The 25,365-nt window shown below is 46.0% G+C and overlaps 1 protein-coding gene across 7 annotated transcripts in view; it reads left to right on the top strand.

The window, feature by feature from the left end:
• TP63 (tumor protein p63) overlaps positions 1 to 25,365 on the top strand; it is an 83,851-nt gene that overhangs the window by 43,678 nt on the left and 14,808 nt on the right. For 5 of the 7 annotated variants that reach the window (XM_048314768.1, XM_048314770.1, XM_048314772.1 and 2 more), the window contains 6 exons: positions 17,825 to 18,011; positions 19,718 to 19,833; positions 20,153 to 20,262; positions 20,512 to 20,648; positions 21,659 to 21,741; positions 22,693 to 22,829. In XM_048314768.1, the coding sequence (XP_048170725.1) occupies positions 17,825 to 18,011; positions 19,718 to 19,833; positions 20,153 to 20,262; positions 20,512 to 20,648; positions 21,659 to 21,741; positions 22,693 to 22,829 (770 nt within the window). The remainder of the gene's footprint in view (positions 1 to 17,824; positions 18,012 to 19,717; positions 19,834 to 20,152; positions 20,263 to 20,511; positions 20,649 to 21,658; positions 21,742 to 22,692; positions 22,830 to 25,365) is intronic. The other 2 variants (XM_048314769.1, XM_048314773.1) reach the window with 1 other exon arrangement.

Here is a 25,365-nt window from a genome sequence, read left to right as displayed (position 1 = left end):
GAGTCTTCCCATGAGATGTTTGTCCAGTGTCTGAGCACTGAATGATCCCTCTTCATTAATCAGCAGGGTGGTGGCTGGTTTTGCAATGAGTTCCTTGTCTCCCATCTCTTCTCCTGCAAACCTCTCATACAACTCATTCTTAGTCATTTTTTCTTGACCCATCCTTGGTGAGTACTTGTAGGTGTATGAGCAAACGGGGCTTAAACAGAAAAATGTCTGTGCACTTCTAGATATCCTACTAAAACCTCTTATGGTACTGGTGCTCACAAAGAAAGTGGTGAGGCCCTAGGAAAATCTTCAGAAGTGTTATCATTAGTTCTGTAAGGTTAGACAAGAGACAAAGCATGTGGAGTGATTGCTTTGCAATCGGTTTCCATAAGGAATTCATAAATTTAACCTTTGTTTGGCATTCCCTTTGTGTGCTGACTTCTCTGATGAGTCATTTTTGCCCATTTCCTTTGCCATGCCTCTCAGAAGGGCTGCAGAGGTTGGAGTCTGTCTTTCTGGGCTTTTCAGCAGACTGATCTGTGCAAGATAAAGATGGGGAGAGCTGAGTTGTGCTGATGCTGCTGGTGTTCCTGTGCTGCTGGAGGGAGCACTGCAGCACAGGAAGAGCTGCTACATGGGCGAGACAAGTTTCCAGGATGAATTTGCAGGGACACGTGCTGGAAGAAAACCGTTTCCATGCTGCATGTCTGGTGTCAAGAGAACAAAAATGCTCTGATGCCGTTAGTCACCCTGCTGATCTCAATCTGTTTAATGGCGCTGTTTTGTTTCAATACACTGATACTTTGATGTGTGGTTTGCAGCTTATTTCAGGGAAGCTTCCAAAACACAAAATTCATGGGGCTTTTCTGTTAAGTGAGGCAGCTTGGTAGCATTTAAACGTTGATAAATCACCTAGCCAAGATTGATTCTGTTAGTGATTGGGAGTGACTCAGTCATGACTTCTTACCTCTCCACCGCGCAGATCAGAGCTGTTGGCAACCCCCTTGCCTCTGAAAGTGGAGCTCATGGGGTGCTTGCCCCTTACACTGGACACCTGGGATGGCACTGTGTCTGCAGTGTGACCCCAGTGTGACCTGCTTGCTGGGGAAGTCAGCGTTTCTCTGCTCCCTGGAGGAGCAGAACTGAGCACACAGGCAGGTGCTGACTGCCAGGGAGTGGTGCATGATGGCCAGGTATTCCTGCATGCTGGGGGCTCAGGGCAGTGCTGCCTTCAGCCTGCCCAGCATGGCTCAGCAAGGGTGTAGCAGTTCAGTCAGCTTTTTAAAATGTTTTTCTTTTTTTTTTTTTTTTTCTCCTTTTTCCACTGGCCATACCAATCTGATTACACCTTCGAGGGATCATCTGCCCATAAAGCTTAATTAAGGAGCTCATCTGACTCGTCACTGACTCACCTGCCACTGTATGAGCTCATGTCTGACTTGTCCTAGGAAGATAGTGAAATATGTCAGGCTTCTCTGAAATATAGCAGGTTTTTGTTTTATTGCACCCCTGACTTTGCTGTTGGCTCCTGCAGAGGTGAGCAGAAAGATACTGCCCCAACTTGGTTACTTTTATCTAAACTTAGTTGCTCGCCTCTTTGAGCCTTGAAAAACCAGATGGGGTTTTGCTTGCACAGCTGTAGGTATGTTAGAGTTAATAAAAAAAATATTAAAAATTAAATAACCTTTGAGTTTTTGCTTCAGGCAAACTAAGTGAAATGATGTGTTTTGGAGATGAATGCTCTTGCAGGAGGCAAGATGTAGCTTGCAGGAGAACATCTGCAACCAATCCATTCTGTATGAGATGGGGCCAAGACTTGTTTGTATCTCAGTACCTGTTCAAACATGTTATAGCATAGCAAAAAGAGGTTTTGAATGCATTGAGGAAGGGTGGGTAAGAAGGAAAAGAGACATCAAGCTGAATGTTTGCTTAATAGCTTTGATTTCTTCATTAAACTTTTAAGCACTTTAATAATCTGATTAGCTGCTTTCAGAGCACCGTAGAATATATTTTTTTTTTCTTTCTTAAAAGAGAAAGAACTCTACTCATCTTGGTGCTGTGAGATGAGCTTGCTTTGTGACCTAGAGCAAATCTACTTACTATTTGCTACTTTTCTGTACTCACCCTGAGGACTGTCAGTGGAAGGATGTTCTGTAATACACTGATCAAAGTGCAGAGATTCAGTTACCAGGCTGGCTGCCTGGACCCCGGAATGCAGCTTCCCTGTCCAAAGCTCCTCGTGAGCTACTCCTGTCCTCTTTGCCCTGTAGGAACTGAACGTAGCATGAATATCTTGCAACTGCAGCTTGCAGAGTCATTTGCCTGCCTTTAATTGTGCACTTGAAATGCCTCTTTCGGAAGGCCCGTGGCAGTGGAGAACAGTTACATGACTCAGGAGTGGCTGGAGTGCTGAGGTTGGCATTAGACCGGCAGTAGTTCTCATGCTGAGGTTCTCCTATCATTGCACTGATGGTTCTCATCATCACGTTGAGCTCTGCATTGTTTTGGGTTTTGTTTTTTTTTTTTTTTTTTTTTTTTTTTGTAAGACAACCCCGGAGATATACATGCAGCCACATTTCTGGTTTGGATGTGTAACTACTGTGGGTATTGAAGGTGCAGACTGTGTGTGACTGGGTTTGTTGTCAGTGGAGCGTAGCAACTGTTATTCAGATCCTTTTGCTTGTCTAATGGGCTGAATTCCTTGCTGAGGAGATGAGGGGGACTGATTTGGGCTGAGTAAGGTGGGCAGTGTGAACACAGTGCCTCTAAAATCCTTTCAGAGGAAAGGGGCATGCATTCCAAGTACTCTATTCTATGTAGAGATGGGGTTGTAATACTACCTGGGTAGTATTTTACTAGTGCTTAAAAGCAGTAGTCTGTTGAGGCTTTTTCTCCCCTTTTCTCAAACCAAATCCTGCTGTGACTTCATCAAAAGTGCTTGTGTAAGCGGGGCAGCCCTGGTCATGTGCTGATCTTTGTCAAGACCTCAACACAGAAGTAAATTAAGGAACTGCAAGATCCACAAATGCCTGTCCTCTGCCTTTGATGTCGACAGGGCTCTTCCACTGTGCATTTGTTCTTCAGAGGGAGGTTATTCTTACTCCCATGTCTTCATGCCTTTGTCAAATCCCTGATGACTTGGTGCTGCTGTTCACATATGTTCCCTGACCAGCTACCAGGAACGCCTCCTACAGCTTGTCCACCCTTGGCAGTTAAACACACGTGAGGCACAGCCTTGGGCTCCATGCAGCATTGCGTGGACATGCAGGCTGTGCCTAGAAAGAGATGTGCTGTCTGTGTAGTGCTGCAGCAATGGGCAGGGTCGTTGGCTCTGGCATATTGCAGCTGGAATGTGATGGTTTGGGAGCTGTGCAGAGATGGCTTGGCTTGTTACACATGGGGTCAGCATGTGGCCAGCCAGCAGTCCCTGTAGGTGCACCATGACCATGCCTTGAGCAGGAGCACTGTTTGCTTTTGCCTTGCCCTGCAAGACTCATCCTGACCTGGAGAGACAGTCAGGCTTCTGTTCAGGTGCAGATTATACCTCACTCCAACGTGCTTAGGGCTTTAGACAAAGAAGAATTTTGGAGGCCCTCTTGTCCTTCGTTGAGTTTGCTCTTGCTGGGACTGCATGAAGAACCTGATAAGTATTTCAGGCTGCCCAAATGGGTCTCTGTCCTGATGCTCTGGTGGCTCATGAAATCTTCCATTTCTTCATTGAGAGCTGGGTTGCTGTGACAGTTTTGAAAAATAGCAGGGCTCATCTCCTTTGGAGAGAGTTTTCAAAGTGATTGACTTACTGGGGTTCTGTTTGCTTGCTTAGGAGCTCCCATCCCAAAATCACTGAGAAAGATGGCCAAAGCCACTAATGGCACTCTCTTAGCCAAGCATTGGCTTAACACTCCAGTTTTATCCCTGTCCTATGCATTGTCTTATTCGCAGAAACCTCTGTTGGCTCTTCCTCTGAATTGGGTGATGTAGTTATGCCTCCCAGCCCACTACTGCAATGGGAAAAGGGGTCCCTCTTGCTTCTGCAAGGACTTTTCAAGAAGCTTGCTCCTTGGAGAAGCACACAGCAGCCTGTGTGGGAATGTTGTGTTTTGTATTTTTCCCCTTGGCTACACAAGCAGCTAAAACCTGTAACCTACAGGAGATGGAAGCTTCATGCAGAAAATTAGCTTAGGTTGGTGGAAGAGTTGAGATTGCATTTTTCTTGGCTAATTAAAGGATTAAAGGTGCAGAGATTTAGAGCGAACTGTCAGTGTGCTACAGAAGAGAGCCTTTGATGGTTGAATCTAACTTGAGATTAAACAAATTGCATTTAAATAAGAAATACATGGCAACAGTTACAGTCTGGCTGGGCCTCTATTCTTTGCTGTCCTTTAGGGTCAGATAGATGGTGTGCTGTGGCTAGGGCTTCTCCTCCCTCAACAGCTTTCTTCTTCCCAAGTATCTCCCTCTGGAGTGTTTCAATCTGTTGCCTCCACACTTTGTAAAAATGGGGGTTTTTCCCTTCGAACCCAGTGCTTTGTGCAAAGGAGCTTTGCACTCGACCTTACACAATAATGAGCTGCTGTCCGTCATAGCAGTAGTATGGTCACATCCCTGTGGTGTTTTGTAGTATCTTTGATCCTGTTTAGGGTTTTTCTGCATCTGGTGTTTTGCTTTCTGCAGCTGGAGAGCTCAATATTTACTCCCCTGTAAACTCTTTTCTGTTGTTCAGTTGAGAAGCTGGTGGATAGAAAGAGTCAATTGTTTATTGGTGTCTTCTCTACATAGTGGCTGATAAAATTCTAGAGAGGCAGTGAACTTCTGCAGGTTCCAAATCCTTGATTTCTTTGGTACCAATTGATGTCTTCAATGGGCTACACTTGCAAATGGCTTGCTAGTGTTAGTCCCAGCCCTTCTCCTGCCTTTTCTTTTGGATAGCATTACATTCAGAGCTGCTGAGGAAATGCTTTTAAGTGTTACCCTTGATAGCATTTGCAGTGGTGCAGGTGCATGAGATTCATGGTAGCTATCTCAGAACAAATCTTGCTTTCTGCTAGGGAAGGAATTCATTGCACAGCATCGTGCAGGGCAACAGCCTGTTCTGCCCATGGAGACTTTGCACCTTTCTCTGATGCACCACATATGAGCTGTAAGGAAAATGGGAGTGCCAGACAGTGTGAGCGAGTAACTTCTGATGTTGCAACTCTCTCTTGTTTTGTTCCATTTTGTTTTACTACTTTTTAGTGAGGTAGGGGCTTGCCTTTAGTTACCAGCCACCTATATAAGATCATGAGAGGGTTTTGTTTCCTTTTTTGTTGTTGTTGTGAAGATAGAGAAAATCATAAAATTGAAACTATTAAAAAATCTGCTGGGATTCCATAATCACTCAAAAGCATGGCATTACTTACTAATTGGGTGTGGTTAGTTGGGAAATCTGACTTCAAAATTATGTTTCCCAGGGAACTATTCCTGTTCTCATTGTTAGCCAGTAACAAAGACTGCTTTTTGGTTGGGAAAGCAGTCTTGCTTTGAATGGGCTAGGTCTTCTCACAAAGCATCTGTTGCTTGGGGTCTTCAGAGCTTGCAGTTTGCAAATGAAGCAGTGCAGAGCAGTGAGGTCTGCAGGGACAAAGGGCTGTTCGGTGTTTTCCTTGGAAAGCCATCTTCAGGTTGTGGTTGCAAGGATTTGCATCTAAATCCACATTCGTTCCTGTTATGTTTCCAGTTAGATCATGCAGATGACATTATTATCTTTGCTACCAAGTGAAATAAATAAATTTCTAGGTACTGAGAGACTTGATGTAATCTATTTCTAATAATTTATAGATCTGTTACTATGTCATGGAGTATTTGGGCAGTCATGCCTTTTGAGTTTACCTAGCAGGCTTTTGTAGATCTGCCTGTGAAGTGCATCCAGGTCCATGCAAGCTTGCTTTATGTACTTGTGCTTTCTTGCTGAAATTTCAAAGCAGCCTAAAAACCAGAGATCTAGACTATACTGTGTTCAAGCCTTCCATTTTTTCTGTGACATGTTACTGCACAATTCCCTTTGGTTTGTATGTCCACTGGGACGTGGTTTTGCACTCTGCTCTTAGGGGACAGAAGATGCAAAACCAAAGATTTGTTATTTCTCTGAGGGGTAGGAAGGACTGCTGCTAACATTTTCTGAACTCATTGCAAGCCTTGCTCCCTTTCTAAATGCTGTTCTGTGGAACAGCTTTCTTCCCTTTTCTGAACTTGTACAGCTGCAGGGAGTGTGAGAAAAAATGGAGGAGTACCCCAAACCTGTATGGGATTGTTGATCTTCCTAGCAGAGGAGATGCCACAGCATTGACCTCACTGGCTGGCTGGGGGCGAGGCCCTGTGTTTTTGAGCAGGGAATGTCCTGATGGCTGCAGCAGCTGCTCTGCTGTGTTCCTCAGCATGGAACTTGATGAATTGTTTCCCACTGTACGTAGGAAAATCAAGGTCTCGGTTCAGTAAGGCACTTGAGTGAGTGCATAACCTCTAGCACGTGAATATTCCCAGTGAAATCTCTTGGGTTCTGTTGGAGTCAGCAAGGCTGCTCCCAAGCTTAAAGGTAGGCATCTGCTTAAACACCTTGCTGAATCATGTCTTGACTTTGAAAGTAGGCTCGGGAGAAACCACATGAGTTGACTCAAGGACTGTGCTTAGCTAGGTCATTGAGGATGGAAGGAGAGGGCTGAGAAGGAGGAGGATCTGGGTAAAATACAGGTCCCAGAACCCTGCAAATGCTGGTGATTGTGTTCTTGTCTGACTTTCTCGCCATACATCCCCAAAGCTTAATTGTATGAATAAAAGGTTTAAAGGTTTGATTTAGTCACTATTCATCCTAAGTATTCTGGAGCTGCTGTCAGGCTTGATTGATATAACTTAGATCTGAGTTTCTGCATCTCTGTGGTCTCAGTTAAACTATGACTTGCTCAGTTAGGTGTAATTTTTGTTTTTCCTAATCCTTATGTTTTCACTGTGACTCAGAACTAGAGTGTGACCTCGTTGGGTCAGTAATTCCAAAAAACAGAGGGATGTTTGCAGAAATTGTTTGGTTCAGTCTGGATTCTCTGTCCTCTAGGAGGAGGAGAGGGCTCTTTTTTGGTGGTCTTCATACAGAGGAAGAGCGTTTGTCCCTGCTTGGTGTCTGTGTATGAGTTTGTTGCCTCGCTCACCATCCTGGCCAGAAAAGCTTTGCTGGCTTTTCACTTTAATTATCAATGAAATGCTTGGCAAGCAGGAGAACAATATTTGCATAGATGTAGTTCTGGAAATTGAGTGTAATGTGATCAGGAAATGGGACAGGCCCTGGCTGTTATCATGGAAGAGACTTGCTGGTACTTGCACTTTGTTTCAAATGTAATAAGATCTGACTCAGGATAGTTTCCTGGACGTTAACAGGGAAGACTCAATGCCATTTTGGCAAGGGTCTGGCACTAACCTTTCTGCACAGGAACAAAAGAGATTTCTGGAAAATTCATCAACCTGTTCTGAAAGGGCTTCTAACAGTACACTGGAGATTTAGAGGGAAATGGTCTCCCTTGGAGCAGAAAAGCAGGGGCGTGTGTGTGTGTTTTCAGGACTATCTTTTTCTGAGATAGAAGCCAAGGAACAAGGCGCTTGCGTGCTCTGCTAGTGAAGTCTCCCTGGGAAGACATGATGCTACTTGCAAGGTATGCACAAGACAAGACCAGAGGCGCCGCAGTGCTTGATTACTGTCAAGGACTCAGTTGGAACTTGCCTTTGCTCTTTGGCCTGCAGCGTTTATGTAGAAATTGGGGACGCTGCTACTTGCTTCCAAAGCTTTGCCTTGATGGGTCCTGCCCACATCTAGGCAGGGAGGAGGGAGCGGGGGGGCTCAGAGGCTATATGAAGTAAACAGGAAAATTACTCACCTTAATGATGCATTTCACTGGCACTGCCACTTTGAGAGCCTGTCAGATTTAATACTTTGTCTTTCCTTCCATTGCCTCCCATAGGTGTGATTAATAGTCTATTAGAAGGATGAAGTGGAGAGGTATCTGCACCTTCCCTCAGGTGGAATAAATGGGAGGAGAAGCAAAGTGAGTAGGAAAAAAGGGATCACCTTTTTCCATCTGAGCCATTTGGTCTTTGTCAAGAGTGCATATCCGGAGGAGCACTCATTGACTTGATTGGTGGCCCCTTGTTTTATTCAAGTTCATGGCTGAGCCCCTTGGCCTCCCAGTTATCTACCAGCCCTGCTCCATGGGTGCACTGGCCAGTTTTCCACTCCAGAAACAGTCAGGGAGCAGTCCTGCACTTGGTCACAGCACAACAGCAGTAGCACTGTAGGAAGGCAAGGAAAAAAACCTAATTATTTGCATGTGAAGTTCTTCAGGGATTATTTGACCTTTTTGTAGAGTCCATTGAATCTGAACCCTAAGTCAAGAAAGAACAAACAGGATAGAAAATGTATCTGGGCAAAGGCGTTTAGTATGATAGATCACAAGACATTAAACCTGGTTTTAGCTTTGAGTTGCTTGAACTTTCTTTTCTGTATCAGAATGAATGTGCAAAAACTGGTTTGCATCTCCTGTGAGCCTGTCTTGTGCCCCAGCCAGTAAGATGGGCCAGTATTTGATGTAAATACTCTTACCCTTGGCAATGTGCTGTGGTATTTTACAAGTAGGCCAGTCCTTTGGCATGAGCCAGAATTTGGGTGGAAATCTGTCACCATCTAGCAGTGTCTTGCTTTCTATGGTGTTGAGTGGCCAGTGCAGTCTGTGGCAGAGTGCTTGATAGTTCTGGGACTGATGCTGCCCCTAATGTGCAGGCTTAGGATGTTGCTGATTGAAAAGACTACATTGCCAGACCAACTTTGTTGTGTTGTTTGTTTTGTTTTTTAATGTGTTCTCTCGTCCAGGTTGGCTTCCCTCTGCTGTAACAGATACTTGTACTAGTGACTCATTCACTTTCCTCTGAGTTATTAATGAAATCCCCTTATTTGCAGATGAAGGAACTAAAATGAGTTTTGTACTTGGGTCTTACATTGGGCCTTTCCTTGTACCCTGCTTCTTCCCCTTGATCTTTAGCTCCTGTGGAACTACCTGAACCTGTGGCTGTATCCCAAATTGCAGAGGATCCAAACCCTCTATCTACTCTCTATGGGGCTGCAAGGTTTGACCTGCTTGTCTGGGACTTTTACTGCTGACTCATGTTTTTGAAACCAGGTTGGAATTGGTAGGAGCAGAAATATTTTAGAGAGCTTTGGGATTTTTGCTTTGCCATTTACTTTGTCTTAATTGAGCAACCTTTATGTACTGCTGTGCTTCTTCCCTTATCATTGAGTTCATCACCCTTTGACTTTCAGCAGGGGACAAAAGTGATGGGGAGATGCACTAAAAACTGGTGTCTGGTTACTCCAGACAATGTTTCCTCTAGCTGATGAGAGTTTTTGGAGTTTGGCTGGTAGTGATGCCTGAGATGGCCACCTAAAAACAGAGACTAGGCAAGAATAAGGGAATAAAGATAGGTATTTATTTGAAGGGTGTTCAAAGGTACAGCCTGGGCAGGCCAAAAGCTACACCCAAGATGGACCCTGAGTCACGGGTTCTTCACACTTTTATAAGTTTTGTTCATTTCCATATCAGGGTTAATTCTCCAATTATAACTTCAGTTAATGATGTAATTTCCCCAATTTTACCCCTGTTCTTAAGATGTTAGTTTACACATTTTGGGCCTAGGACAATCTGGGTGTCCTTGGAGAGGCTTGTTATGTCTAACCAGCATGAGAGAACAGTAGTTAACGGGCCACACGAAACTTCAGAGTTACACACTAGGCAACACAGGATTTGAAAAATGTAAAAGTTAAAACCTAAGGCATCAGTAGGATGGAGCATGCTACAACATGCAAACGTGAAACAAGTGAAATCTGGGAGGAAACACACAGCAGCTTTCCTCTTTGGCTGAGCCTGGGACAGATGATTGTAAGAAAGTTGAATCCCCCACACCAAGCTAGGAGGAGGTTTGAAATCGCCAGCCTGGACTTTACTTAAAGCAGCCCATGAGCAGAACAGGTTCTCGTGCTCAGTATCAGAAGCCAAGGCATGTGAGTCAGGAGCAGTATGTGGTGAGGTGGGTTTGCTGTTTGGAGCCTGAATATGTTCTTTTCAGTTCATTTCTGGAGCCCTTTATAACAGAAATCCGATTTCCTTTAAGATACAGGTTGAATCAGATCTTTAAGCTCAGGTTTGACTTCACAAATTCCCTTACACAGAGGCACACTGACTTGAGCAGGCGGTGGTTAACAGTGCTGCCAAAAGTTAAGCATATGCTGAAGATTTTTTTGCTAAATCAAGTCCTGGAGGTTTTTGCCTGCAGCATTAGAGTATACATTCTGGTGTAATGAGTAGAATTGTCTGGAAGGACTGTTGCTGGTTATGTGACTGTTGCAGTGTTAGCTGCTCTGATGCTTGAGGTCATACAGTCAATTTAGTTTCATGTAGGCAAACGTGGTCATATGTGTACAGTCCACTCACTTGCATTACGTGCAAGCAGGTGTGTGTATTTTATAGAGATGCAAATATTTGTAACTCCATTGTAGTGCTTTGTTAGCAGTGGGTTACCCTCCTGCTAGGAGGATGTGAAGTAGCCACGTGTCTTTGAGAGTAGCGGGGCTGTGGAAGGAGGGAAGAAATGCAATGGAATTACTCAGAAAGCTGCTTTGGCAATCACTGTAATGATTAAAAACTTTGCTGTTGAATTTTGTTGGTTTACTAATTAATGCTTAATAATTGGAGTGGATGTTTTCCAAATCCAATTTTAAGTAATGTTTTAGACTAACTTTGATTGCTCCTCGCTATTCTGCTGGAATTTAGCACATCATAAGCCTTTAGGTGAGTTTGGGTAGAATGAGGGTGAATTTCCTACAGTGTGTGTTTCCTAATATTATATTTTCTTTGGTAGGCAAACAGGTTGCTTTTTTGTTGTGCATTCATAGTAGAGAAGTCACTGGGAGACGTAGATATCAGGGGAAGATGTTCGGAATCAGATCAGCTTTGCCTTTCAGCAGATTTGCTCTTATTTCTTACTTTTACGTCACAGAATTTCTGATGCAAAGCAATCTATCAGAAATGTAAATTATTAGACATTGTTAGCATCTGAAACTTGTTTGCTACTGCTAAAGTTTCAGTTTAGAAACTGTCAGAGAAACTGGACACAATACACATGCAGTGTGTGAGCTGGCTGCACAAGCTAAGGCCATTTGACTGCAGGAGTCTAACGATTTTGGTTTTTAAATAAATTAATTTCAAAAATATTTAAATAATAGACTGGCAAAGGAAGAGAACTCACAAAACCAAATAGTAAAGCTTTCCTTTACACCCATCACTTTGTATCGAAAAATGCATAAAGCTTGCCTTCAGAGTTTTCCATTGGAGGTTTTTTCCTCTTGAAACAGGATACTTTTCAGTTGATTCTTTGTTCTTGTTGTTTATTTTTAAAATGGTTTTCAAGCTGAACCTCAAGAGGACTTCATTTGTTGGTGAAGTAAGTATGTAGATAAGAAATTGCAATGTAAAAGCCCTCATATGTAAAGTTTTCACATTTACTAGAGTTTCACAGTGTAAAAGCAGTATGGGAAATTATTGGTGTTATTTCTGTTATCGTGGCTTTGCTGACAGTGTCAGGTAGAGATGATATATCCTGATCGAGGCAGTTTTGAATTGAAACCCCTGGGGAGCCTCAAGCGAGATGCTGAATATTGTCACATGAAGGAATTACCTCATTATCCTAAAGATGTGAGAATCTAGCAGATGCTCTCAATTCGGTATTTTGGGGGGATTTCAGGGGATCTCCTCTACCATGGCCACGTGTGCATGTCCCCTTCTCATCGCGCCCTCCGAGTCGGGGTGTGTTTGGGGGACGGGGCGGGAGTGCTGCTCACAGGGACCCGCAGGAGCTCCTGCGGGGAGGGGGAACGCGCAACTGTCAGCCTGCCAAGGCGAGGGGATGGCTGTGCCTCTGCCAGAGGGGGAAGAGCGCCTTTTCTCCCCCTCGTTCCCCCGCGATGGCACGGCGCAGGAGCTCAGCGGCTGCGCCCCGCGGTGCCCGCGGGCGGGGAGCGGCTCCGCAGCGGGACCCGGCGCACCGGGCAGCGGCCCCTGAATCCCTGTCCGCAGGCTACGTTTCTCCGCTCTCCTCCCTGCCACCCCTCCCCTTCCCCGTTTACCTAAGCAGGTCGACACACACACGCACCCATGTATTTATTTTTTTCGCTAAGGTTTCCAAGGCACAGCAGCAGCAGCTGCCGGCGCTGGGAGTGCCGCCTGCCCCGGGGCAGCCCCGCCGCGCTCCTCCCTCCCTCCCTCCCTCCCCGTGTCCCGCTGTCCCTGCGGGTTGCAATGCCGGTCCCCACGCACCCCTCGTGGGTCGCGTCCCCCCTCGGCGCGGGCGGCCGGGGGACGCGGGGCCCACCTGCCTGATGTCAACATCCCGGCGGGCGAGGCCGGCAGGAATGTGCCGCTCCCCGCCCGGCGCAGGTAATTAATCCCCGCGACTGACAGGTGGCAACAGGCGGCCTTTGGCTGCGGCTCCTGGCGAAAAGCACTCGGAGGAAGGATTTTAATAGCTCGTCAGCACCGTTCGTGAGCGCCTGGCGAGGCGACGGGGAGGGGGCAGAGGAGCCTGGGGGGAAAATGAAGTTTTAAGTCTTTGCAAAGGCGGACGCCCTTGGGTGATTCACTGCCCTTCCTCAAGAGGGAAAGGAGTGTGACATGGTTTTTCCTTTGCCCCGGGGTGGAGAAATTTGATAAATGCCTCCAAAGCACTGGTGGAGCTGCATCAGCATCCCCTCCCGCTCCCATGCTCCCGGGCATCGCACGATGGCTTCCCTTACAGATAGGGGATGCTCACAGGCGTGCCTCTCCGGTGCCCTGGGCTGTGAGGCTGGGGATTGTTGCCACACGTGGTGGATCCGTATCACTGGACCTGTCAGCCGTGCCCAGGGTTTGAATGCCGGCTATGCCCACTGGCAGCAGGCTGTCCACTTTTCTCTGGCACCTGGTGGGATACAGGACTTCAAACTGCAGCTGCAACAAGTCCGCTCACAAGCCATGGGGTTTAGGTTATGCTGAGCTGAAGGTTAAATCTGAAGGAGGAGGTGTCCTTGTGTGCAGCACTCCTGGTCCAGCTCCTCTTCACTGAATGTCCTCTGGGTACACATTGGTTCCTAAGAGAGTGTGTGTGTGCGTGTGCGTGTGCATACACGTGTTCCTGATTTGCCCCCACATGCTCCCAGCAGCTTTTTGTAAATGGAAAGTTAGATCATGGTCTAGCATATAAAAAATGTTTAAGGTGCTTGGGTAAATTTCAATTTTTATTCTTAGTTGGTAGCTTCCTTTCTTCCCACTGCCTTTTTTCTCCTAAATAATTAAAATAGATTCAAATTATTTTCTATTTCTTTGTGACTCTCCTTGTTTTCACCTGTGAATACTCTGGTGCAGGTAACTGTTGCATTCCCACTCTTCTAACCTGTTTTTTTTTCCCCTTCTTAGGGAGTTAGTTTGATAGGGGAGAAATCATAGCTGACAGCTTTGAAAACATAAAGTAAAATGAATCTAGTTAACGGAGTTGAATTAAAACATGACTACTTAAAAGAAGTTTGCAGAAGATTAGAAAGACCTGTTGATCTGAGCAGGAGGGGCTCAGGGAGCTGTAATGCCTTAAGCCAACCTCTGGGATCCCCTTCAAGCTGACAGCCATTAGCATTTGTAGAGCTGACTGAACCCCACTGCTTTTAAAGATTTAGAGGCCATAATCCCTCTGCTAGATCAGATGGTAAACCAGATATTAGAGCTAGATTTCAAAAGTAGTGTTTGGGGGATTTCACTGCATCAGAGTTTTGCAGAGGAATTGAACACACAGTGAAAAGCCATTGTGGCTTGTATTGCGTTGCACACTTACTTCCAGGAGACTTCAGTCCCTTCTAACAAAAATTGTCCATTTGAGAGTCAAAAAGTGTTTTGTTTTTGACTTCCAACACTTTGTTGACACACCTTCCGTAGAAGGGGCTTACTGAGAAATCAGACAGGTGTTGCCTGATGGTAGCTGGTGTGTGTATTGTGCTACTGAATTACCAGCCAGGGTGCCAAGAGTGGGTAATACAGTATGTCTGCACAGGCAGGTGGGGAGAGCAGAGCTGCAGGCACTGGAATGTTTTCATCTTTCCTTTTAAAACATATTATTAAGCAAAAAGCTAAATTCATGACAGACAGCAGTCGAACTCCAAAGAAAAGTCCGAGCCAACGCTCTTTCCTCTCCCTCTTGAGCAGATAACATGTTTCCAGGCTCAACTCTTTTGTTTTAAATGGCTTTCAGGTCTCTACTCTGGGGGAAGTGGTGTTTGCACTCCTCAGGCTGTTGGCACAACCTTTGTTCCTACTGCTGGATAATGGCTATTGTCATCTTGTTAACTGCTAGACTTGTTTGTTGAGTCAAGCTCATTTTTTTATATTTATACTCCTAATTAATTTAGTTTTCCTGCTCAAGTGTGTTTATTAATAGTCATGCTTTGGATTTCTGGGAATTGCTCATGGTCCTAGCCCTCATACAGCAAGTGTCAGTTCACAGCAAGATGGTGGGCAGGGGGACTGTCACCTCCTGCAGGGTGGGGTCGTTTGGGACCACTGAGGAGCAGCACCTGTGCCAAGAGTGTGATCCTTGCTTGCAGGCAGTATCTGAATGCACAGACAGCTCCTGTCTTGGGTTCTCTTTCTGAAGTGCCTTTGCTTTGAAATCTATATACAATATCCTGTCTTGCTCTGTGGATATAGCGATTATCACTGATCCAGGACGAAGTCACCATGACCTAGTTGTTGGCATCTATTTATGCCAATAAATGGCTGTGCATCAGGTTACCCCTGGTTGCAGCAAAATTGGCGGGGTGGGAAACTCGAGCCCCTCTCTGTCTGACAGCAGGTACCCTGCAGACAGATTTACACTGGTGTTAAATGTCCATCCCTTCAGTGATTACATGCTCAAAGGCGGCTGTGCCTGGGGTAGATGTGAAATCATGGCTCTACGCCATGTCCCCAAGCCCTGTGTAGTGCCTGTGAGGCTTGAACTCTTCTCACAATCAGGTGACAAAAAGGCTGCTCAGCCTCCTGCTGTCTCTTTTGCTTGTGCTGGGCAATCTTCCCTGTCCTGACTGTGTCCTGAGGCAGAGGTGGGCTCCTGGTTACCCTCCTTTTCTGACATGCCAAGTTCAAGTTGTTGGCCGGAACCTGCAGCTCTTGAGTCTGCCCTGTGTTTCTTTGTTGGATAGGCTTGTTCATCATAACCCATTAGCTCTTGGCTGTTTGCTTTCTGTGAATTTCAGCTGTGGGTCCAATGCCTTCCTTGCTGGTTGTAGTCAGCGGGGTCCAACCGTGCCATTTGGGTGTATGAGGAGTAGATCCCTTTCTCTGCTGGCAGAGGGGCCACACTGTTTGATCAGGAACCTCGGTATTGATGCTGGTGTTGGGTACCTCTCAGTCCTTCTGAAAGCAGTGATTTTTATTTTCCCCCTTTCTTGTAACCCCAGCTTTCTGTCTTTGAAGATATTATACGTAAAATTACAGTCAGCACCAAGAGTCCCGGTCAGTGACCGAGGGCTGTGTATCTCCTTCCATTTGTTCAATTCTCTGGATGCCTGCAGACACCGGACACGTTGGCTCCTGGCGTGTGCTGTGCCCTCTGTGCACCACTGCTCTTCCGTATTTTTGCTTGCATTTCAGCCCATCACCTTTGGGTGCCCAATTTCTTTGTGCTTCAGTGATGTTAAGGCATCCAAGTGATTAGCTGGCTTTTTGAGATTTTTGAGGCTTTCTGTCCTTGAAACCTTCACAATGCTATGAGCAAACTGATGTGTTAAAGGAAACAAAGCTTTACAGGTTTTCTTCCTTTTTAAATATAAGTGATTCTTTTTTTACTTCTTGAGATGAAAAGACAACATGGTGAGCTCATTCTTACCTTCAGTAAGGAATTGCTTTTTAATTAAAAAACAATAAGGAATTTCAGGTTTAAAAGATGTATGATATAAATCACCATCTAGATCTGTTTCGCAACTTTTTTTTTTTGTAATTGTTTGGCATGCTCCCCATTTCCGCAGGCTGGGTAAATCCTTTGTGGGTTTAATCTGTAGCCTGCAGGCACATAAAATACATTGCACAATTTGGCCTTTGCATTTTAAAGAAATCTTTTTTCGTAGCTTAAATACCTGTAGCATCTTCTCTGCCACATGGCAAGATGGTGTTGAGTGAGGAGGGAAGGGACTGGCTTGGCTTATGTTTAATCCCTCTCTCCTACCCAGTGTCTCTCGCAAGTTTGGTTTTTCCTATGTTAGCAGTGTGTACACTTTGAAATGCAAATAATCCCTGAATATCACTAGCTAATCCTTTTGCTGCTGCATCATCTGCCACCCATCAGTGCACACGCTGGCTCTCCCAGTCCCAGTGGGGTCCATGGCCACAGGGTGCTCTTGACCAGTATGAACCTGTCACTGCTCTGTTTGAACAGCTGGGAAGAGGGATGTATTGGCCCATGGCTGCTAGAGACCTTTTTTTGTGAGGAAACAACCACCTTGGGGCTGTCACTTTTCTTTTCCTGCAAGAACCGAGGATGTGGAGATGGGGAAATGCCAGCAATTCCTGTGGGTTATGTTGTTACAGGGAGATCTCTGCACTCATGAATGTCTGAATACCAGGAGAAAACTGAATGCCTCTGGAGTGGGGTACTGAAAAACCTGCCATATTTTGGAACAGGCTTGTACAGCAGGGGAGACTGGAGAGTCTCCTTCATGGGAGACATCCAGGAAAATGGATTTAGGTTGTGCAGCATTGAACCACTTGGGACTTTCCTTGCTGTCCTCCCTGCTAAACAGATGCCTTTATTTCAGAGGGGTTTTGACAAGAAACCACCAACTTCAGCCTTGACGTTTTGCTGAGTAAAGGTTTCCAGATGTGAACACCCTCCAGGAAAATGCTGCATCGGTTTACTGTTTTAGTGAGGAATATCTTAAGAGAAATCTAATAGTCTCCAAATTAGCACAGTGAATAAAAGTATCTTCTTCTGTTCCAGGTGTTCACTGCATGGTCACAGCCTCCCTTTTGGAGCCAGCTGCTGGGTTATCGTCTAGGTCTCAGCATGGAGCTGGTGTTTGGGCTGTTCAACTCTTCTGGCTTTGAAATAAAAATACTGTTTGGGGTTTTTTTACCTTATTTTTGGCTATAATACTTTGAGTTTAGAAGTGAGAAGATTACTACAGTGGTGCTCAGTAGATGTAGAAGATGGTTTTAAAAGATGATTGAAATGTCAGATTTGGTACAACTCCCAAATTGATCAGGGTCTTGTTTTCAAGTACTGTTCAGTTCTAAGGTTGATGTTTTTATTTAATCCCTCTGCAAGAGTAGGAGGGCTTCGTAGAAAACAGGATGAAACACTTTGTCTGTGGTTTTGAGTGCTTCCAGGATTACAGGATGCTGTGAAAAGAATAGCATCTGTTTTGTTAGGTGGATAATGGGTGTCTCTTGCAAGAGGGAGTGTGTGCCCAAGAGAAATAAAGCCTTTATTTGTTCGAGTAAATGAAGTGCTCTTTATCTGAAGATTTTTGCGTTTGGGAAAGCTAGGATGTAGATTTATGCTCTGCTATTTTACAGCAGGTAAAGGTCTAGGGATTTTTTCACTTTTCTGGAAGCGTGGCTGTTGTGCAAACAAGTGCAGTGCACATGCAGTGGCTGGTGCTTTTAGTTACAAATGCAAAGCCATCTCCATGTTCCTGGTGTGCCTTCATCCCTAGCTGAACTCCTGACTCTGTCTTGGTCTGTTCCCCATGCAGTATTCCACCGAACTGAAAAAGCTGTACTGCCAGATCGCCAAGACGTGTCCCATCCAGATCAAAGTGATGACCCCACCACCCCAGGGAGCTGTCATCAGGGCTATGCCTGTCTACAAGAAAGCTGAACACGTCACCGAAGTGGTCAAACGCTGCCCGAACCATGAGCTGAGCCGGGAGTTCAACGAGGGTAAGGAGGGCAGGTGCTATCCTGGCAGTCCCTCTCCAGAGCTGCTTGGCTGATGAACAGCCACTGAGGGATGTGACAGCAGCTTCAGAGCAAACCTTCTGGAAGCAGACCTCCTTGCGACACCTTGTGCAGCTTTGTATTTCCCGTGCTTGGCAGGAAGTGTCATGCAATGCTTTAGCTGTCCCTGTCTGTGCAAGCACATCCTTGGGAGGAAAGTACTGAAATAAACCTCATGACTGCCTAGGTTGGGTGGGTGTCTGTCCCCAGGGCAGGCAGTGCCCCTCTGGCAGCCTTCCTCTGCTCTGCTTTTGCTTCTGCAATGAGAAGCAGCTGTTGTGCTCAGGAATGAGCTTCCATGTTGCTGGGACAGGGATTTAGTAACAGGATGCAATATCATCTCCAGTCCTTAATCCACGCCTCAAAGACGGAGGGGCTGTTTATCTCTGGCAGGGTAATGCTAAGTGCCAGCATCAACTGTGGGCATCGTTCTTCTACATTTAACACTCTCAGTTCAGTATTAATGTTTTAACATTTTACTTGCTTCTCCTCATGTTAGTAAAGTAGCAGCTGTTTTTAAAATGTCCTTTGCTTTTCTGCAAGCTCATGGGCTGGGTTCCATTTTGTCTTGGCCACTTAAGTTCACCTAAGTTCAAATGAGCATCTGTTTTACTCTACGTACGTTATTTATCTCCTACTGTAGAAAGAACCGCGGTTGGTGTCAGTTAGCAGGATGTCTTGGGAGCCTGGATCCCATTGCTGGTTACAGTGCAGCCAGCTAGACAAGTCCCAGAAATAAACAAGGGTGTGGGAGTGTAAAATCAGAGTGGAGTGAGACAGTTCTTCAAAACAGTTTTTTATTTTAAAAAGTGCTTTTCTGACAGAACTGGATTTATTGAGGGTTGACGCTATTCAGTAATGGATTTTTAAGGAAGAAAAAAAAGTCCTATAAATTCTTATTCTGAAGTAGTTATTTCTCTGGAAATAGGCTGTACTTTGAGTAAGAAATGAATAGTTAATATACAAAACAAATTTTTGAGATGAACCCATAGCAGGGTCCTCTCCTCAGAATGTAGTTGTATGTTGTAGAAACATGGAAGAAAATTTGCAGGAAGGAAGCTTTTAATTATTGGAAGGTGGCCTAGGAACCAAGAAGATCATGTTCCCTTTTGCTGCTGCTGTAAGCGAGCATGATTTTTCAAGCTGACCATTAATTAAATGCATATTTCTCTTGCTACTTGAATCTTTCTTTTAGGATCAAGACTGATGTAAGGGAGCAGAAGAGGGCTAGCAATTGATAGGAAGAAGAGTAGAAATTGAGACTTGAAGGAATTTGCTTTGTGTATGCATTAGAGGGAGGAAAATAAAGGCTTTCAGCCGGTGTGAAAATCCGGCAGGAGTTATCTGCTGGAAGAGCTGCTGAGCTGCCACTCAGTTCACATTTGGGCTCAGTGTGGGATCTTGGGAAGCTCTGGTTCAAGTTTAGCCACAGGTATCCAGAGTGAGCTTGAGAAAGCCTTTGTTGCTTTTGGTGTCTGACAGCAGGGATCTTGGGAAGGGATGCTTTAAGGGCTGGGAGGCACCTGTGTGTGCTCTGGTAGACTTCTGAGGCCACGTGCATCTCCCTGGATGGCAGATCTTGCCACCCTGTGTATGGCCTTGCTTCACTGAACAGTGTCTCTTGTTTATTCCCGTCTTTACCCTTGCAGGGCAGATTGCACCTCCCAGCCACCTGATCAGAGTGGAAGGGAACAGCCATGCCCAGTATGTAGAAGACCCCATCACTGGGAGGCAGAGTGTGCTGGTCCCTTATGAGCCACCCCAGGTATGTTGTGAGCTCGGGCAGATGGCATCCTGGCACGCAGAGGGGTGGGAGTTGTAACCTTAGCCAGAGGAGCTGGGATCTTGGGCTTTCCTCATCACAATTAATCCCTTCTTCCTTTTTGTCAGAAATGAGCTGTGAAACACCCTCTTTATTCCTTGAGAGCAGGGGTTCTTCATTTCTCTTAAGGAAGCTTTGTTGTGGGGGCCTATTTCACGCTGTTCTGTTTGCAGTCCAGCTTGGGAAATAGGAGAGGAGAGCTTGGAAAAAGCAGAGCTCTCCATCCTCCCTCTCTTCTGGTCATCGCCTTTGTCTCATCCAGGTTGGTACTGAGTTCACTACAGTCTTGTACAACTTCATGTGCAACAGCAGCTGCGTTGGAGGGATGAACCGCCGCCCGATCCTCATCATTGTGACCCTGGAAACCAGAGAGTAAGTTGTGCATCACGACTGTAACCCTTCTGGCTCCTCTTCTCCTCAGGGCAGCATTCCATATCCTTAGGAACAGCTTCATTCAAGAGGCTATAGGATATTTTTTAGATGTTTGCAGGTGGGAGTAGCCCAGCACTCAGGAAATCTGGATTGGGAAATGGGAGATGCACAGTGTGGTATGAAGTTGAGAGGAGCTGCTGGCCTGTGTCCAGAATGCTAGCTGATGTTTCTCCTTACCTCTCTTCTCAGTGGGCAAGTCTTGGGCCGCCGTTGTTTCGAAGCCCGTATTTGTGCTTGCCCAGGCAGAGACCGCAAGGCAGACGAGGACAGCATCCGCAAGCAGCAAGTGTCTGACAGCACAAAGAATGGTGATGGTACGAAGCGCCGTAAGTAGCTGGCAGAGCTGGGCAGATCGCAGATTGGGCTGTCACTGGGTGCTTGTGCCACAGGGACAGAGTGGTGCTGGGCATGGGCTTGGAGGCAGGAGGGCATTAGACATCTCTTTTCCCAGGGTGAATCAGCCTAGAAAATGAGCTGGTGTTCACAAAGCGGTGTCTGACAATCTGGGTTTGTGGGCTCCCTTGCAGCACTGCTGGTGCTAGATTAGCCCTGCCAGTGGTGGGTGAAGGGGTGCTTATTTGCCACCTTCCAGCTGTATGGCTGGGACTTCAACCTTTTGAACCTTCACTGCCTGTTTGGGGCCATGCTGTTGTTCTCTGCTCCATCTGGCCAGTGTTCTGTGCTGTGGCAGGTGTCTTCCAGCCACAGGGATCTAGACTGAGCAAACAAACCGTGCTGTGCATTGGAGATGCTCTGGAAAGTGGCCTCTCTCTAAAGAGATCTGAGTACTCACTGGACATGCAGGATGTGGAAATCCACCTTTGGTTTTCCCCTGTACTCAGTGAGGGCAGCAGGCTGGACAGCAGGGCACAGGTTATGACAGGAGACAGACTGGAGTGGGGCTTTGTTTTCTTTGTGAGTTCTGCTCCCTGCCAGTGGTCTCACCTTCGTGGATCACTGATTCACCAACAGCTCGTGAGCCCTGTAATACCAAAACTTTCTGTAACTTTCCTGTAAAGAGCCAGTGTTTGTTCTAAGTGTGGCTTGCCAGGGCTTTGTCGTATATCCAGCGTGCCTTGGCTAATGTGTTTCCCCAAGTGACATGGTCAGGCAGCATCTGCAGTTGTGTCTGCCTCAAAGAGCCAGGAGCTGCAAGGACAGTTCTGGAGTGGCTCAGGCAGAGATCCCTTCAGAGCACTACAGATCTGAGCTGGCCATGCACTTCTTACCTCTTTTGTGTCTCTCTTTTTGCCTTTTTCTTCTTTGTACACTCTTCCTGTCCCTCTCCCCCCCCTTTCTTTTTTTTAATGGGGTGCCTTCGGGGTTTCTCTTCCAGCTTTTCGACAAGGAACTCACGGCATACAGATGACATCTATCAAAAAAAGGCGTTCCCCAGATGATGAGCTCTTATACTTGCCAGTGAGTTCTCTCTGTCTTTGTATTTACCCTATGTTAGCTATCTTTGACAGTGACTTGAGGCTTACCTAGACTTCAAAGAGAACTGAGGATGGGGTTGGGGTGTGAAAGGATAATTTTTATTTTCTTTAATCCTGTGAGCCACCTATTTTAAACACATACTCCAAATAAAAAATAGTAAAGATCCCACTAGGTGCTAAGAATGGCTTATGCAAGGCATATGGGACTATCCCAAGGGATCTGTCTGTCCTGGTGGAAACATTGTCTGAGGTCTAACTAGGTTTCCTCCTCTGTCATTGCTGGGTCTGTGGCACATGACCTTTCTCTAGAAATACTGGGGGTTATCTTACTGATAGGTGGATGCTTCTATGGCTTTTACATGTATTGCCATTGTAATTCAGTGATAGGAGTGAACTATGCTGTATTAAATGCAGGCTCAGAAAGAGCAAGAAATATCTCTAACTGGCCATTTAGCTCCTTCCCCATGAGCCATGTTTAGTTGGATAAATCACAAACCATGGTGTGCTTGGAGGAGAAGGGCGAGCCAAACCCAGCTCCCAAATTCAAGCGCTATCTTTTGGCATGTGAGATTCAGCACCAGATCTGCTTACATCTGAGGCAAGTAAAGACATTTTCTGTCTAAATAGGTTGGATCAGAATGTTGCTTTTGGCTGGCGTAGATTCACGTTGAGCCATATGACAACCCCAAGATGTTCTTCAGCCTTCAGTGTGAGATTATCACTCTTCAACATTATGTGCTGCACCTCTAGAACAAGACTTAGCAGTTTTATTGTGTGAGCATAGTGTATAAGCAGAGTATTTGTATCCTGCTCTGGTTGTTTACTTGACTTTATCTAAAACTCTCTAAGGTGACTACACTAAGGGCTATAGATGCAGTCCTTTAAAGCTTTTGTTCCCCCCCCCCCCACCCCCTTTCCTTCTCCCATGATCCAGGTGAGGGGACGGGAGACGTATGAAATGCTGCTGAAGATCAAAGAGTCCCTGGAGCTGATGCAGTACCTTCCCCAGCACACGATTGAGACCTACCGGCAGCAGCAGCAGCAGCAGCACCAGCACTTGCTCCAGAAGCAGTGAGTACCACTATGCTTGCAGTGTCAGTGCAGTGGGGACAGTGGGAAAGGGGGAGAGAGGAGAGAGACACAGAAGGCTGCTGCACAGTTGTTCACAGGGACAGGGTGCTCAAATGAGGGCCAAGCAATGGGACAAAGCAGTCTTCCTTCCCCAAGTGTGCATCCTGACTGCTTGCGAGGTCCCTCTCTAGTCTTTCATCCCTCACATTTCACCTTTTGGCCTCAGAGGGTGAATGAGGATGGGCTCAGTGCCTCATTTCTGACCTTCAGCCAGAGCCCAAGGCACAGCACAGCAAGGCAGAGCCATTGAGAGCCTGTGGTCAGAAGCCTGCTGCGTGTGCCCGTCCCAGCTGGGGAGCGCAGGCTGGGTGCACTCCTCTCTCATCTCTCCATGGGAATGGCAGCAAACATGGAACCATCTCCATGCCTTCTCCAGCGTATCCATCTGAGCATCTTGCTAAGAGTATGTAGAGTTGGGACTGTGAGCACCAGCTCAGCTGAGTGCTTGGACCCTGCTGCAGAGCATCTCTGGTGCATTGGAGGGCTGGTGTCTCAGTGGTACAACAATAGTTCAGGTTTTTCACCTATAAAACAGGCAGCTGAAAGTTGAGAGCAAGGGTGAAACACGCAGCAAGATTTCCTTTGTGGCCAGTGGGCACTTCAAAGAAAGATTCTATACACGCTTTTAAAGTGTTGTCAAAAACTGCACTTTGCCAGCTGACTCTTCACATTGCTCATGAGAAATCTTCCATCCTCCCTGAACTCAGCTGACAGGGCTGCACTGGGATTGCTTTGGGAGCTCTAAGTGCGAGGAAGATGGAGAAAAGAAGGGCCAAATAGGTGTCTGGGTTCCCAAAGCCTTGCAGTTACAGAGGCTTGGGCAGAGAATGACTTCCCAGACGGGCTGTAAGCGGTGTCATTCATGGGCATTGCTTCACCTGCTGTCTCAGGTGACGGAAAATAGCCCCCTGGGCTGTAGCTGTCTGCCAGCGGTAGTGCTTCGGATCTCGTGCGTTCCTGCTGGGAAGCTCTCACGTCAGGAGGCTGTGGGTATAACTCATTCCTCTTCCAGAGGTTAGCATGGGGCCAAGGCACCACATAAGTCCCACTTGAGCCTGTAGGGATTTATTTCAGTGCCTTGGCCTTGTCTCAGGACTTCTGCAATACCACAGCTTTCTGCCAGATCTCTGCATGTGTTCACATTTCAACCTGTATGTTTTTAGTGTCAGCTGGAGTCTTGTGGAGGTGTGAAAAAAACCTTCTGCCAAAATGTCTGGAGCATCCAAGGGCTCTGGACTCTTTTTTTTGGGGCACTTAAAAATCTCATTATTATTATTTACTTATCAGTCATCTGCACTGTTTGTATATACCATAGATTGTATTTACTAGCTCCTAGGCACTGTGGCCTTTGTGTGCTCTGCTGCTTGTCTTCAAAGCTTCACCTGAACCACAGCCATTTCAGCTGAGAAATGGTTTTGTAAGCAGAAATGGACAGCAGCAGATGACAGCTTTCCCTTGGTGCTGATGGTTGGCTTTGCCATAATTACTGTTTTCATTCTTTCTATATCAGTAGGATGGGTTCCTGGCAAATGAGGTTGGTATTTGTGTTACCTTTAAGACCAGCATGTAGAAGTCCAGCCATTTAATTTAATGAAACTTCTTTTGGCATGTCTCCTGGCACTTGTCCAGTTATATACTCATTTTTTCTCAGTTGCTGAGTGTGCTCAGATACACGGGAGAAAGATTAAGAGCTTTTAAGAGTGCCAGGAGTGTGGAGAAAAATAACTTTTAGTGTTTGTCCAGAGCTGCTGCGGTTGTCTCTGCAGACAGCTTGCCATCAAGAAGGGCCCTCTGTGCTGAAATGCATGTTCAGGCAATAGTTTCTTAGGTGCACTTTGGGTTTTGCTACTTTTTCCTCAATAATCCTGGGTATGACTTAATATCTGAATGAATGTGTTCAGGGCGAAGAGATGTTTAGGCTGAAAATACTCTAAGATGAAATTGCACCCCAAAAAAGGAGCATCAGGTCTGTGTGAGAATGGGTTAGAGCAGCTGCTTTGTAGGGAGTGGTTTGGATAAGAGCAAACTTCCACTGTGAACAGGTTGCTGGGAGAACTTTTGCCACTGCTTCCTTGTCAGGCTGGCCAAACTCAGGAGCACAGGGACTCCTTTTTGAATCTGTTCTGGCCTCTCACTTTGTATGTAGGGATGTACTTTAAAATTTTGGTTTCGATTCACCTTTAGTTCAATGTACACATGAAAAGTGGGAGCTGGGAAAGTGTGTATGCTGTGACCAAGCTGGAAAGTGTTGGAAGCTGTATGTCCCAGCAGGGCTCTGTGGGACTGGAATGTTTGAAAGTTGCTGTTGGCTCTTCCTTCTCAAAATAGAGCAGCATCCACAAATGCTCCAGAGTCAAGCCGTGGTGGAGGAATTGCTTGATTTTTCAGGTTACTTTTCTGGGCAGTGATTAACATAGAAAAGCTATCTAGGTGTGTGGAAAGAGTTTTCCCTTTCACTCCTGCAACATGGAAAGCT

This window comes from Corvus hawaiiensis, chromosome 10 (assembly GCF_020740725.1).
Source record: "Corvus hawaiiensis isolate bCorHaw1 chromosome 10, bCorHaw1.pri.cur, whole genome shotgun sequence".
In the NCBI taxonomy this organism is placed as follows: Eukaryota; Metazoa; Chordata; class Aves; order Passeriformes; family Corvidae; genus Corvus; species Corvus hawaiiensis.
This window is presented reverse-complemented; position numbering and strand designations above follow the sequence as displayed.